General features: G+C 44.5%; 1 protein-coding gene across 1 annotated transcript; it reads right to left on the reverse strand.

Moving 5' to 3' along the window:
* Positions 1-413: 413 nt before the first annotated feature.
* LOC129702818 (E3 ubiquitin-protein ligase SIAH2-like) lies at positions 414-15288 on the reverse strand. Its single transcript, XM_055644818.1, has 2 exons — positions 15080-15288; positions 414-4506 (listed from the first exon to the last, which is right to left on the reverse strand). Exons 1-2 carry the CDS (start codon positions 15212-15214, stop codon positions 3955-3957), a joined length of 687 nt encoding a protein of 228 aa, XP_055500793.1. The 5' UTR covers positions 15215-15288; the 3' UTR covers positions 414-3954.
* Positions 15289-15450: the final 162 nt, after the last annotated feature.

Genomic DNA, 15450 nt, shown 5'->3' on the forward strand with positions numbered 1-15450 from the left:
GGCCTCAAACTCAAAGTATTGCATTATTCCGTCCTCTCCAGACAGATAGGTACATCAATTCACAATGGATTCCAGCTGGAAAGTAAAACCTATTTTGAAATTCTAATCCTCTTCACAAGCAATGATTCCCTTTTTAGATAAAGATCCTGATATCCTAATGGAACAAAAGCCTCGATAAACTTCCATTACAGCATTTGAGTTATCTCTGATAGGAAGGTTTACTGAATGGCCATTTTATTCACACAAGTTAATTCCCCAGAAGATAATGCTTATTAAATGACAAAAGCTGTGACACCTTTAGAATATGGTGGGGTTAGACAATCAGAAAAACACTGCATACGTTGGAAATCTTAACCCGTGCCTTAATGGATTGTTGTCCCTGCAAAGAGGATGCAAAGATGAAGCACAACAGAGAGATCAACTCATTTATTTACCTGTGAATGAAGAACACACTGGTAATGTACATAGAAATCTCCCACAATACGACTAGTACTGTTTTTCTCCAGCACCATTCAGCTAATACAACAAGTAAAAACATTCAGACACACAAGCTATTCTACAAATCAAAGACCACAGTTAATGAACATACATTCATTGTTTTCTTGGTATAAAAAGAGTCATCGATTTGAACATCAATTCAATTATCAAATTACAATTTGATCAATATGTGTCACAAGATTAAAAAGGGAGCACAGCATTTTTAATATATTTTCCAAGCACTGTGAGTATAAAAATAATTATCAGCAAGGAGTAATTGGGAATGATGAAAGAACAATTTATCCAATAGCACACTCCATGAATACATAAGATTTGAAAAATAGTTCTAATATCCAAAGTCAGGCAAATGAAACCCAAAGAAAGATTAAAGTTGCATTGTTAGAGGTGCTTTTGTGTTGTTAGGGTAACCAAAGTGTGCTCTGCTGTCAGTGTAGTAAAGTGCTGTAAAGTAGGAAATGTGGCAACCAAGTTATGCAGGGTAAGCTCCCATGGGCATGAGGCATGAGATGTCATGGTTGGAGGATGTGCATTAACCAAGGAGAGTTTGAATGTTCTTAGAGGCTGCCCCATCCCCCTATGACAGACAGGCCCTTGAATTAATGTCTCATCTCAAAGACGGCATCTTTGACGGTCGGTACTGCACGCAGTTCAACCAAGGTCATGTGCTCAAGCCTCTGGCAGGTCAGGTGAGCGGAAAACTCCCCGACGCAGAGGGAAACCGTTGTGCCATAAATGATTGACGGGACCTGACTTCGCACAGAACATCAGGGTAAACTACAGTTATAAAACATGGCAAACATGGGCCACAGCATCATTTAACCCATGGGAGGCTGGTTAACAGAGAGTAAAGTGGTAACAGCGTTGTGAATGAACCAGGGAAACAACCGTTGTCAGCTGATGCTTTCATCCCAATGCTGTCATTTAAAGAGTCAGTTACTCCCTCGGTCTTTGACCAAATGTTTCTTTTTTCTCTAGTCAGCGATGGTAACTGTTGTATCAAAATAGTTTCCAATCTTCACATCCCATCCTCTCTGACCATTATCTCTTAATAAAATGATTGATCTTCAGTTTAATCACTCCATAGCCACCCCTTCCTCACTCTCTTGTGTAGTTAGTTCTACAATCACTGAACACTTCACCCTGTTCTTCTGCCCTTCCCCTTTACCCTACCCTTGACAGCTGTGGTCACGATCCTCTAAATTCACCTCCTCAATAAAGCCTTTGGTGACTGAATCTGTTCCTCTCTGTCTCAGTGTTTGTTTTCTTTGCAAAGCATCTATGGGATATCTGTCCATGTGAAGAGGTTTATTAAAAATACACTTATTGAAGAAGATAATAATGCCAGTGTGAAGTTCACTTACAAGGCTGAGATAATATGATGCATTGCCATCGAACCATGGAGTTTTTGGGCTAACCATTTTAACAGAGGGCAAGGTCACAGTTTTTTCCAGTCGACCATATGGTCCTGAATAGTTCAAGTTTCTCTAAACATAAAAAACAATGAGGTTCCTGAACTGTGGAGTGACTTTCAACAGTGGGATCAATGTAACACTGAACCATGGGTCTAACCTTCAACAGAACAAGAGCTCGCATGAACAGGGAACTGGACCAAAGAGGCCAAGGCTTCGAACCAATCAACGATAGCAAGCAAAGAGCTTACATAAATAAGAGACAATGGACATCACTTCAGCTTTGTGCTTTTGAGACAATCCATTTTGAAGTGGTTTCCCAATATACATCTCACCCAGTTGAGCTGTGGACAGGTAGTTCAGCCAAAGTGGCACTCCCCTTACATGTGACTATTGGGTCAGGCTAAAGTGAAACCAGTGGGCCCACAAAACAGCTCCGTGTTGACAAAGTGGCAAAGAACTGGGGGCCAATCACCACAGGATAGTCATTGTTGTCAATAGAACTGGCAATAATGGGACTGGCCTGACCCAGAACTTGAAGGACAAAGTTATATACCCTACATGACTCCCCAAGAGGTCTTGCCACAATGCCTTGTGCTCTAATGTCCCAGTCAGTCCTGTGGTCTATATTACCTTGAGCAGTGAATAGTGTACCAGAACCAGCTGGTCATGTGCAACACACCTTTAATAATGCCCTGTTATATTAAGCCAATAAAATGAATGTTTTCATTACAGATTTTGTACATCTTTAGATTTTTTTATAAATGTAATTTCTCCTGCCTCTATTGTTGTTTGAATTAAACATTGGGGAAATTGTGAGTTAGGTGAAATTGTACACCACTGGTCAGTCAAGGTGTACCACATGTACCCAACAATCTGGTGGAGTCTAGAATTACAAATTTTGTCTGGGCTATTTAACAAATTTGCTGGAATGATTTTCCTTCTTTTCTTAAGCAGTCAACATAGGTATATTCAGGATGTGGTGATTAAATTTAGCTAATTAAATGTTTAAAAGAGTATTGCTGCTGGTGGCATTGCTGGATTGTCAAAACTCCATCCAGTTCACCTATCTCTCAGAAGAGGAAAAACTGCCCATCTCACCCTGTGGAGACTCAGTGTGACCACAGTCCCATCATGGTGTTATGTCCCTAACCATGGAAAGGATGTGCAGGAGAGGATGCAGAAAAGATCCACATGGATGTTGCCTGGATTGGAGTGCTTCAGTGATAAGGAGATTTGAGAAACTGAATTTGTTTTCCTTGGAGCAGAGGAGGCTGAAGGGTGACTTGATAGGGATGTACAAAATAATGAAGGGAATAGATAGATAAGAGAGTAAGAATCTTCTTCCCATGGCGTAGGTGTCCAAGCCAAAAGGATTTAGTTTTAAGATAAAGTTGAAGAGGTTTAGAAGAAACCTGAGTGTGATTAAAACCCAGAATGCACGGCTTGTGAGGTGGTCGAGAAAAGTGCTCCCACTACACTCAAAAACAATGTGACAATCACTTAAGTTGCCAAGGCATAGAAGGCTCTAAACCTATGCCAGGTCGGTGGGATTAGTGTAGATGGGTGCCACAGTCAGCTTATACGTGGTGGGTAGAAAGGCCTGGTTCTTTGCTGCAAAACTCCATGACGCCGCAACTCTCATGGGAGCAATCCGGGATGACTGCAAATGTTTATTTAACCTGTATCGCCCACCACCCAAAGATCAACTAAAATAGCTCTGGCACTTACAATAACTTTTGTAAAGCAATTTTTGTAAACCTCTTACTGCCAGAATACACAGAGACAATATTTTGGAGCTCGGGACATTTTCCACGTTGTGGACATCAGTGCTTCAGACGGCAGCCTTGCCTAAGGAGCTGATAAACATCTGCAGTGTTGATGCACGGGCCAGCAACTTTGGCAGTGCTTTCCCTAGAGCAATGGGACAAAGGACACAAGATTGATTCACAGAAAAAGGAAGTTGGTTGAGGGGCTAGCTATAAAATGTTTCAGTTCAGGAAAGCTGTGGAATGTGAGTAGAAGAGGCAGTGGAGGCTCCAGACTGTCAGGAGGAGGATATTGTGACGTTGATGGCGAGACTCCCATTGTTTGTGAAGGTTTGGGCCATCACCGTGTCAAAGACCAGGCTGTCGGTGCTGAGACTGCTCGAGGCTGGTCCCTCGGCCACTCCTCGCGGGGTGGCCTCCCAGCTGAGTCTCCGCCGCTTCCCGTTCAACAGCAGCCGATAGGAGAAGCCCTGGGCTTGCCTGGACGTCCCGAGCAGCAGTACGAAGGCCAGGAACCGCTGGTGTCCCTCCTGCCGCACCTGCTTCTCCAGCACCAGCACAAAGTGGTGTCCGAGGCAGGACTGGACCGTCACCCAGCCCGCCGACCCTGGGAGGTGAACGTTGGTGGCCAGGAAGACCACGCTCTCTCCCCGTAGCCGGACCACGCTGTGGTGGCTGGCTGCCAGGTGCGGCAGGATAGCCTCCAGGGGTCCCTCCCACTTGCAGGACGCTCCGGGGCACGGGCAGGCCAACAGGCGCTTCTCAGAGAGGTCCTCCGCGCTGGGAACCACCTCTCGGTGCAGTGAGAGAGGGGTTCGGGACGGCAGATGCTGGCCGAGAGGCAGAAGAAAGGGAAAGAAAACATAGAAAAGCCCCAGTTAATATTGATCGATGATAATTGCTATAGACAGACAGTGTCAACATTTAATGCTAGAGTTAGACTATGTAGCTACTTTCCCTTACAAAGTCAAACAGCACGGAATCAGGCTCTTTGGTCCACCATGTGTGTGCCAGCGATCAAGATCCTATTCAAAATCCATTTTCCAGCACCTGGTTGTTTTCTATGCCTAGGTGTTACCCCTACTTCTTAAGTGTTATGAGAGTAACAGCCTCTGCCGCTCACTCACAATGGCTGAATGGCTTGTGTCCATGCTGAATGGCTTTATAAGCTGCTGCTGGCTAAGCTCTCCCCCTATATCCCAACCATCATAAGTGTAAGGAACGCATTCCAATATGTTTCAATTGTTCTCACAGTCCTTGGCCTTTTCAGTGATTGATTTCTGATCTGGATTGCATTAATGGCAAAATTGCTGGAATTCAATCCACCTTCTACACCTGAAAAGGTATGGGAATGATGTACGTCCAGCTGTGTCGGAAGGAACTGCAGATGCTGCTTTACACCGAAGAGAGACACAAAATGCTGGAGACAACTGGTTTGCTGCTGTTCCCTTCCCGAGGAAACAAAGAAACCTAAAGGCCATTTCTGAGAGTGGTGGCTCCTGTGGGCCAGGAGGCTGCTGGTTCAATTCTCAGACCAATGGTGACAATTTGAAGCATTACTGCAGGAGTGTTGAATGAAACTCTGCCCATTCTCACAATGAATTGTAAGAAGCAGTGAGGGTGTCAGGCAGAGGAAGGAGGAGGATGGGTGGGCGTTTGGGTGGCTGCAGGTGACTGAGTGATTGGAGATGCACTGAGGGGAAGGTGGGGCACAATCAAAGGAGACGTGTACTTTGAGGACGTTGTTCTTTCAGGAATGCAGGAAGCAAGACTTTAAACCTCTGGCTAAAACCTGCATCACCGATCTCCCACGCCTCACACAGAGGCAGAACTTCACAGACATCAAGCAAATGGCGCAGTCGTGCATGACGTGATGCCACAAGGCTGTGGCACAGCACATGCATGGAAATGTGGGCAACAACTGCGGTCCAGCGCCCAGCACCTTCTGCACCCGGGAAAGCAGCCAATGTAATCAAAGATCGTTTACACTCTGGTCATTCCCTCTTGTCCCCACTCCTGTCGGGCCAAAGCTACTGTAACTTGAAAGCGTGTACCACCCAACTCATGAAAAGTTTCTTCCCCTCTGATATCAGACTTCTGAATGGATCTCGGAATACCAACCTCCCCACCGACCTCAGTGTGGCTCCTGTATGCTCTCAGTAACTGTAACGCAGTAACACTCTGGCATCTTTCTCTTTGCACTACCAGTTGTACTTGTGTAATGGCTTCATTGTTTAACATGCAAAGCTTTTCACTGTATCTCAGTACACATGACTCTAATAAACTAATACCAATAAACCAATATCAATGCTATTTACAATAGTCTTTGTGCCCTGATCTAGATGAACGTGGCTTCTGCAGACAATGCTGTGGATTGACGGAGTGGAGACTTATCTCGCATCTCAGCTCAACACCAAGGGGGGTAAGGCAAGGGATTAGAACCCCCCCCCCCCCCCCCCCCCCCCCCCCCCCCCCCACACAGGGCAGCTTTCCACCCGTCCCACATGTCCTTCATTATGACATTTACAGTAAATAAGGCCCCCGTGCAAGTCAGAAAATGAGGGAATGGGAATGAACAATGTTATAAATTCATAGTAATAACAGTATCTATCCATGGGATTAGGATGTGCAGTCTGTGATTATGCAGTGTACAAGCAAGAGAGCATGTTTCCTGTCTTAAAATGATATATAATAGGAAGATTCACATCTGTCAAGAACGTTCCTTTGAAAATCTGAGCATATGTTTGGAAATTTCAGGTTCATTGCTATCAAAGGCTGCAATTTACAATGAATATCAATTTCCACAGTTGGGAACTGATTTTATTCATGCTCTCATTATAGCTTTCACCACAGAATCACAATGTAACCTGTCATGTCTAAAATATAGCAGATGGATAACCAATAGTCGGGATACATCACTCACTAATAACTTTGCATGCATTGTTACAAAGCTACATTAAGATGCGAATTTAATTTAAAATTCAGCCACTCCACTCTTTTTATTTGCATTTAATTGTGGAAAGCAAGCGTAAAAGAGGCAAGGGCTAAGGTGCACATGGTAGAACAAGTGAAAGGGGAATAAAAGGGAAAAGGAGAACACTGCGAATGAGCTGATTAAAGGAAGTGAAGTGAGTTCTTTTGTCTGGCAGATCAAAACAAACCCAGTGATAAAGTGGTCAAGCTAAAGACACAGTTGCTTTTTGCAAAATGAAAGCATGACAAGATGCTGAATGAAAAATAACATTCGGAACTGAAAACATGATGTTTTATATCTAATGTCTGGAATATCAAAGTGTTGATATTCCTTTCAGGAAAGAAGATTAAGACATAGAGGCATACATAACAGAAACAGGCCTTTCAGCCTACCAGGTCCATGCCAAGATTTTCACCTACCGATTCTGGTCAATTTACAATGGTCAATTGCACGTTCTTGGGAGGTGGGAAGAAAGCAGAGCACCCAAAGGTGATCACAGGAAGCACACACACAAACACTGCACTGACAGAACCAGGAATCAGGATTAAACCTATGGGGCTGCAAACGTGAGGCAGTAGCTGTATAAGCTCAATGTCATTATGGTGCTTTACTTCATCAAGTATTTGACAGAAAACAAATGACACAAAAAGCTGGAGTAACTCAGTGGATCAGGCAGCATCTCTGGAGAACATTTCTGAGGCAACTCTTCAGGTCGGTATTCTTCTAAAATCCGAAGAAGGCCCTGACCCGAAATCCACCTATCCTTGTTCTTCAGAGATGCTGCCTGACCTGCCGAGTTACTCCAGCACTATGTGTCTTTTTTTGTAAATCCAACAACGCAGTTCCTTGTATCTAAGGTATTCGATCGAGTGGGAATAGGAAAATTAACATTCTTGGTTGGCAGGCCCAGAATAAGAAGCCAACAAGCTGAATGCCCCACTGCTAATCCTTTGTTCAAATCACAGGCAAGTGAACCAGGCTGTAAATTCCCATTAGGAAATCTCAAATGGATGAAAGCAGCACAAAAGAGAAGAGAATAAAAAACCATGGACGCTGGAAATCTGAAATTAAAACAGAAAATGCTGAAAACACTCATCTGGTCATGGTCTCTAAAGTGGAAGAGCTGTCTGGGAAATGGAGCATAATGTTGGAAAAGTAAAGTTGCCAATTATAGCATGAAAAAAAATCACATTATCTGAATGGTGGGAGATTGTACAGCTCTGAGATACAGGGTGAGCTAGAAGTCCTAACGCAGGATTGCAAACATGGATTAACTGGACAACTTTTATTGCACAGGTACAATGGACTAAATGACCTCTGTCTCTGCTCTACAATTCGATGCTTAGTTGTTGGATTAATCTGTCACACTTAATTCAATAAAATGAATTGTATGTTCACTCAAACTTCTTTTTGTAGAAGCTGCTTCATTCTGTATCTAATCCATGTTTTTAACTTAAGGGCCTGACCCACTCAGGCATTTTTATAGGCGACTGCTGGCGACTGTCATCGTCTACAATAACCTACCACCTAGCCAACATCAAGCTACGGCAAGCTACCGACAACTGGTGACCCATTAGGACGTCCATCTACGACCACACCTACGACCACACAGGCGACAACCTACTATAAACAAAGTCAACCTATGTCCACCTGCGACAAGCTACGACCGTGTCGGCGACAACTGAAGACAATTCAGTCGCTGGTACCTGTCGCCAGTTGCCGTAGGTTGACGTAGGTAGTCACCAATGGAATTCACCGAAGTACGCACTGGTGACAACCTATGTCACCTGGCGCCAACTTACGACAGCACCTACGTCAGGAGAAGTCAAGCTACGCTCATTGGCGTCAACCCACTGTCACCGAATGTCGCTGAAAAATTCTGAACATGTGGCAAATCCAGCGGTGACCAGAAAGACGCTATGACTCTTTGGGCGACTGAGGAGACTACTCACGACCCTACAGGCAACACCCCAGCGACCATGTGGCGACAGCCTAGTCGCCTGTAGTTACCTAAAAAATAGCCTAAGTGGGACAGGCCCTTTAGACTTTAGAGATACAGCACGGAAACAGGCTCTTCAGCCCACCAAGTCTGCGCTGACCAGCGATCGCCCCTTACACTAGCAGCATCCTACACACTAGGGACAATTTACAATTTCACCAAAGCCAATTAATATACAAGCCTGTACATCTTTGGAGTGTGGGAGGAAACCGGAGCACCTGGAGATAACCCACACAGAGACAGGGAGAACTACAGACAACACACGCAGTCAGAATCAAACACAGGTCTCTGCTGCTGTAAAAGGCAGCAACTCTACCACTAAACAGAGAGAGCTTCACTGTTAATCATATTTATTTAAAAACATTCTTAGTACCTCCTATTTTATGTTTTCCTGTTGGCTCTTTGTTTGAATAACTTTACAAAAAGCAACAAACACTAAAGGAACTGCTCATTTCAAAGTGAAAGCTGCCAAACTAATTTGAAGAGAGACTCATAAATAAAATGGGAGCATTATAAATTACAACAATTTGCATGCGAGAACTTTTGTGCTGCTTTCATTTGCATGCGAGATGGACTGTGACCTTCTTCAAAGCACAGCTAATATATCAAGGTTTTTCTCTTTATTACTAATTGCACAGATAAATGAGATGTTAATTTCTTCTGAGAAAAGTATTACCAGGAAAATGAATGTTGAAATTTTAAGACAGCAATTCAGAAGCTCTGCTGAAATTGGAGTATCAGGGGAGGAGGCACTGTGAACTCTCAGTGATTCAGTATTCTGAAGTGTGCACTAGACTAGTGGTGGTGCACATGGAGTTCGCTGCATCAATGACCAACCCATTGCTGACTCTTCCATAAGCTGGCCTTGCATTGCACTTTCAGTATCTGATGAATGCCTATACTTTATTAACCAAGAGTTATACAGCTTGGAAAGAGACTATTTGGCTGACTGAGTCCATGCCAAGATCAATGACACACACACACACACTGATCCTACACAATTAATTTTAGTCTCAACCCAACCCACAATTCATTGACACTTTGGAGGAAAACCCAGAGGAAACCAGTTATAGGCAGAACAAGCAAACACCACACTGACAGCACCATTCTCAGTGACCTCTGCTAAATAAGATCCAGGACAGTGCATGAGGCCAAGATCCTGTGGATTGATAAGCTGCCCCCTGCTCCTGGGGCAACAACAATAATTCAGCCTCTTTCGTATAGTCCATGTCAAAGCCCAGCTGCAAATTGAGTCTTTATAAGTCTCTCACTCAAAATTAACAAGCTGCTTAAAGAGATTGCACAGATTGGTAACAAAAATATTGGAGCATTGTAAAGGTGCAAAAAAAATGCATCGCGTGGGACAGACAAATGGTATGAAGCAGTACCACATCTTGAGCAGACCTGAACTTATTACTTCACCCTGCACTGTACCAATGCCCGCCCCCTGGGTCCTGGAGAACTCTACCTGGAGATCAAACACTTCTCCATCTGGAGTGACTTTGGGTGTCAACCACTCGTTCAATACTATGCCTTCATGCTACTACCTTAATGTAGCCCAGGAATAGACTCAGAGGATTTGATGGAATATGCAAAGGTGGGAATGTGGCGGAGTGGACAAATATGGAGTGAGGAGGAAATGATGAGATGAATATGGACAGATACGATGATGATTACAAATGGACAGAAGGTGGATGTGGAATGATGGGAGGATCTGATGAGGAATAGCAAAATAGGATGTGGATATGAAGGCGGTGTCTACTACGGAAAACATGGAGGAATATGATGAGATGGCAACAGAGGGATGAGGAATATGAGGGATAAATATGAATGGATGGTGGATCTGATGGGGCATATATAGACATTTTGGGATATAATGTGGATATACAGAGATGGAAAATGGATTAGGTCAATATAGAAGGAATAGGATTCAATAAGTGGACATGGGAAGGAAAGATGTGCGGAAGTGGAAATGGAGGGGTGGTGGATATGATGTGGATGGATTGGAAGGAATAATGAGGTACGAACATAAATCCCTCCCTATCAGAACTACCCCTGGAAGAAAACTCTTATCCCCGTAACAATTTAAAAGGAGCATGTTTGCTGCATTGAAGTAATATGCCAACACAACCTCATCTTTTCACACAAACTCTGTGCATGGGATTTACACCCATAGTGTTAGAGATTGGCTCAGCAAGTTCAGCGGACATCAAAGGACATGGAGAATAGACATGGACATGCACAGTGGACGACTGGACAAGTACACATGCCAAACGCCAGATATTCTGGCCATCACTTCTAATAATTTACAATGAGTTTTTCTGAGCTTAATGAAAAAGAGCTGTCTGATTGAAAGGCCAGTTTCCCAGATAAAATCAACAGTGCGGACAGGGAAGGATGACATCAGTATCCTGAAGAACCTGGGGGAGGAAAGACCAATTGGTGGCAGGGGAGGGAGACTAATTGAGAGTAGGGTTTTTTTTAAGGATTGAGTCACAAGATTTGAAGTAGCTGAGTGAAGCAAAAGGATTATAATGTTAATGTTATAATGTTGAACTGGTGTGGTTGGGGGAGGTTGGTAGGTGAGGGAGATGGCATAAAGAAAAGAATGGAGAGGGTGAACAGGGGGAGAGAATCTCAAAATGTTGTTCATGGAAAGAAACAAAAATGAAGGAAAGTATTACAAGTCTATAATTCTAACCATGCTTAGGAAGACTATTTTGTAACTGAAATCTATAGCCACACTAATCTGTGACACTTATTCTAATAAATGTCCTTTAAAAAAATTTATATTGGTCTAAATGCCATTAGTAACATCACCAGATAATGCTCATATTAAGAAACATAATTACATTTCCACCCAGAGCAGCACTGTAAGTCTGGTTAAACACTAACAAACCCTAAGGCTTCAAATAATTGCAATACAAATTATGCTAAGTGCTGTCCTTTAAAATTACATTTATTTTCCAAATAATATTACTTCATTTTAGTTCTGCTTTGATGTTGAATAAAACAGTCTTAAAAAAAACCCTCTATATTCCCTTAAGGAATTTCTTTGCTTGCATTGAGTCAGAGAAAAGGGGGAGGGAATGCAGAGGAAAGTCATTGTCATCATCAATTTAAGAGGCTTTTAAACCAAGCAAAGCTGTTAGTGTCACAACTCATTTATTGATTCAATCTCTACATTATACAGGTTGAAGCCCCACAGATGATACATAACTTTTCTTTGGTTCAAAAATCAGTGGGGCACTTTGCATCTGAATATATCCTCCAAAACTGCATTTTATTAAAATGCTATATAATTGGTGGAAGAATAACTTTCTTCTATCTCGATTGTGGAGAAGCTAATTAAATGAACCTGGCTAGAAAGTCTAGGAGTTCTCAGCCAGCGTATCAGATAGTTTGATGTGGAAGTTGGAAGAACATTGAAGTCATCGTTCAGACACTAATGGACAAGATCAGATTAGCTTCATTTGATTACATCATTGTGATACACCGACTCAGCAACAGAAAGACTCAGCTACTCAGAGCGAAGGGAACAGGATCTCAGTTTACTCCCTGAGTGTGCATCTGATGACATGGAGCAGCTGCCAATGTTCAACCCTTGATCTGAATTGAAACAAAACTCCAGTTACTGTAACTCTAAATCAATTTGTGACCCCAGTTCTACATCCAGGTATGAAGCCGAAACTACACATTTACAGTATGTAAATTCCACTTCAAACAATTGATGGAACAAAATAATATCACAATGAAAAATGAGGGGTTGTGTTTGTTGGTGTTATACAAATAAAGATGGAAAACGTGCACTTCCATCTCTTTTTAGCTCACTCCGTGTTGCGAATGTTGCCATTTTGGCAGACGGCGCTCTCCCTTTCCCCAAACCCCCTACCCACCACTCCATGGCATGCATGGGCCGAATGGCTGTGTTTAGAGCTATGATTATTGCGTGATTCGAAGTGCTTTGAGATTATATCTTCATGTAACGAGGAGGTGTGTAAATGCATTTATCCTCTCAAAGATTTATCCTCTCTAACAGTAGTAGCCATTCGGCTCTTTGCATTTGCACCACTATTCAACACAATTGTGACTAATCCACTATATCTTAACCATATCCACACTCTCTCCTTGTATCTTGTGATGCTCTTTGCATTTAAAAAACTATTTGCTGCTTCTTAAAAAGAGATTCTGTGACCTGGTGCCATTGCCTTCTACAGGGCATCAGTTCATCATCCTCTGAGTGAGGAAATCATCCCTAATTTCAGTCCTGATGTCTTATCCTATATCCTGAGGTTCAGACCCTCAGTTATAGACATCTCCTAGCAATGGGAAATGTATTTCCTGCATCCAGCCCAATGACCGTGTCAGAATTTGGGGGCAGCACATCTCCAGTAACCGAATTCCATTTGACCTCTAGTGCTGTCTGTGTGTGGAGTTTGCACGTTCTCCATGGGACCATTTGGGTGTCTCCCAAATACCCCAATCACTCCCACATCCCAAAGATGTGTGGATGGAGCATAGAATCTGGAACAAGTTGATGATTATGTCATAGAAACATAGGAAATAGGTGCAGGAGTAGGCCATTCGGCCCTTCAAGCCTGCACCGCCATTCAATATGATCATGGCTGATCATCCAATTCAGTATCCTGTACCTGCTTTCTCTCCATACCCCCTGATCCCTTTAGCCACAAGGACCACATCTAACTCCCTCTTAAATATAGCCAATGAACTGGCCACAACTACATTCTGTGGCAGAGAATTCCAGAGAAGAATAAAGCGGGATTAGTGTAAGTGGATACTTGATGGCCCTTGAACACTGTGCTGTATGGATTTTTTTTAACCCTTGAGCGAGATTCCTTTACATCTAAACTCCAATGAATGTAGGCAATCAACTCAATCTCTCCTCATACAACTGTCCCACAATCCCAGGAACCTATCTGGCGAACCTTCACGACAACCACTCTGAGGCAAGTATATCTTTCCTTAAGTAAGAGGCTCAAACCGGCCAGAATGGCAAGGTCCTGTAGGACTGTAGTAATGAGTGATATCCCATCGAACGACATTTAGTTAGTCACTACCCATCTCTATATAGTATACCCCCTACAGACATCACTCTGCAAATGAATATATGTTTTCGTTATAGACATAGACATAGAAAACATAGAAATTAGGTGCAGGAGTAGGCCATTCGGCCCCTCGAGCCTGCACCACCATTCAATATGATCATGGCTGATCATCCAACTCAGTATCCCGTACCTGCCTTCTCTCCATACCCCCTGATCCCCTTAGCCACAAGGGCCACATCTAACTCCCTCTTAAATATAGCCAATGAACTGGCCTCAACTACCCTCTGTGGCAGAGAGTTCCAGAGATTCACCACTCTCTGTGTGAAAAAAGTTCTTCTCATCTCGGTTTTAAAGGATTTCCCCCTTATCCTTAAGCTGTGACCCCTTGTCCTGGACTTCCCTAACATCGGGAACAATCTTCCTGCATCTAGCCTGTCCAACCCCTTAAGAATTTTGTAAGTTTCTATAAGATCCCCTCTCAATCTTCTAAATTCTAGAGAGTATAAACCAAGTCTATCCAGTCTTTCTTCATAAGACAGTCCTGACATCCCAGGAATCAGTCTGGTGAACCTTCTCTGCACTCTCTCTATGGCAATAATGTCCTTCCTCAGATTTGGAGACCAAAACTGTACGCAATACTCCAGGTGTGGTCTCACCAAGACCCTGTACAACTGCAGTAGAACCTCCCTGCTCTTATAAATTGTTCGTTTTAACTCTGGTGTTACGGGGGCAGCGAACAAGCTAAATCCCGGCAGGAATATTGGCGACAGCGCCGTCCAGTCGCCGCGATTTCGGGAGAAGGTCGTGTCCCGGGCGACACCGAGTCCAGCGACCGCGGGTGTCAGTCAACTCGCAGAAGTGTCGCGGTCGGGCGGAGAAAGTAACGCGGGCAGCGGCCGCATCTGGTCCCCACTGCCCGCACCCCTTGTGGCGCCGGCCGCTCCGTCCCCCAGTCCCGGGGGAGAGGGTGACAGGCAGACAGACCACCGTGGGGATGTGTTTACTGGCAAATCACCCCGGCAGAGGGGTTACAGACAGACCACCAGGGCAGGAGGGGTTACAGCCATCCCCGACCCCAGCAGAGCAGCTACAGGCAGATCCCCGGGAAGGGGGCTGCAGGTACGGGGGGCTATAGGCGAATATCTGTGCAAGGTGGAGGGCTAAAGACATATCCCCGGGTAAGGTGAGGCTACACGCGGACCCCCGGGTAGGGGGACTACAGGCAGCGGAGCCGATGCTGGTTGATCCAGGGTCCTGAGTCCGCTTTAAGGCGGCCGGCGAGGTGAAGGACTGAGCGGGACGGGTTGAAGGAGACTGGGCAGCGAGCGGCCGCGGCGCTTCGTCAACTGCCCCGCTGGACTTACCGTCACGCTCGGGGTCGGTCTCACGACACACACAAGTTGGACAGCGGCCGAGAAAGCGGATCTCGCCTTGCAGTGCTGGTACCTGAAGTGCACAAAGTCTAATACAAAGCCGAGGCAGTGGGAGAAGAATAGCATCGCCACCTGCCACGGGTTGCAAGGAGCGGTCTCCGATCCACGAGAAGCGGGTAGGGGGAGGGGGGGGAACAAATCCTCACCAACGCCAGAGTTTGGCGACGCTTTGCAAGTTGTGATATTTCCCCTCAACACAAAAACACCGGAGAGTGCTGGCAGCAGCAACGCATCAACCTATCAGCAGCTCCTCGCGGCTCGGGATCTCCAATAACAATTAGCTCCTCCTTCCCACCGAGCCC

The sequence above is a fragment of the Leucoraja erinacea genome, chromosome 13 (genome assembly GCF_028641065.1).
Source record: "Leucoraja erinacea ecotype New England chromosome 13, Leri_hhj_1, whole genome shotgun sequence".
NCBI classification, from domain to species: Eukaryota; Metazoa; Chordata; class Chondrichthyes; order Rajiformes; family Rajidae; genus Leucoraja; species Leucoraja erinaceus.

Excerpts from the sequence above, each read along its gene's own strand:
- LOC129702818 (XM_055644818.1), bottom strand. The coding sequence starts at position 15,214 with ATGCTATTCTTCTCCCACTGCCTCGGCTTTGTATTAGACTTTGTGCAC. Across the intron at positions 4,507-15,079 it reads GACCGACCCCGAGCGTGACG|CATCTGCCGTCCCGAACCCC; the intron begins GTAAGTCCAGCG and ends CCTCTCGGCCAG.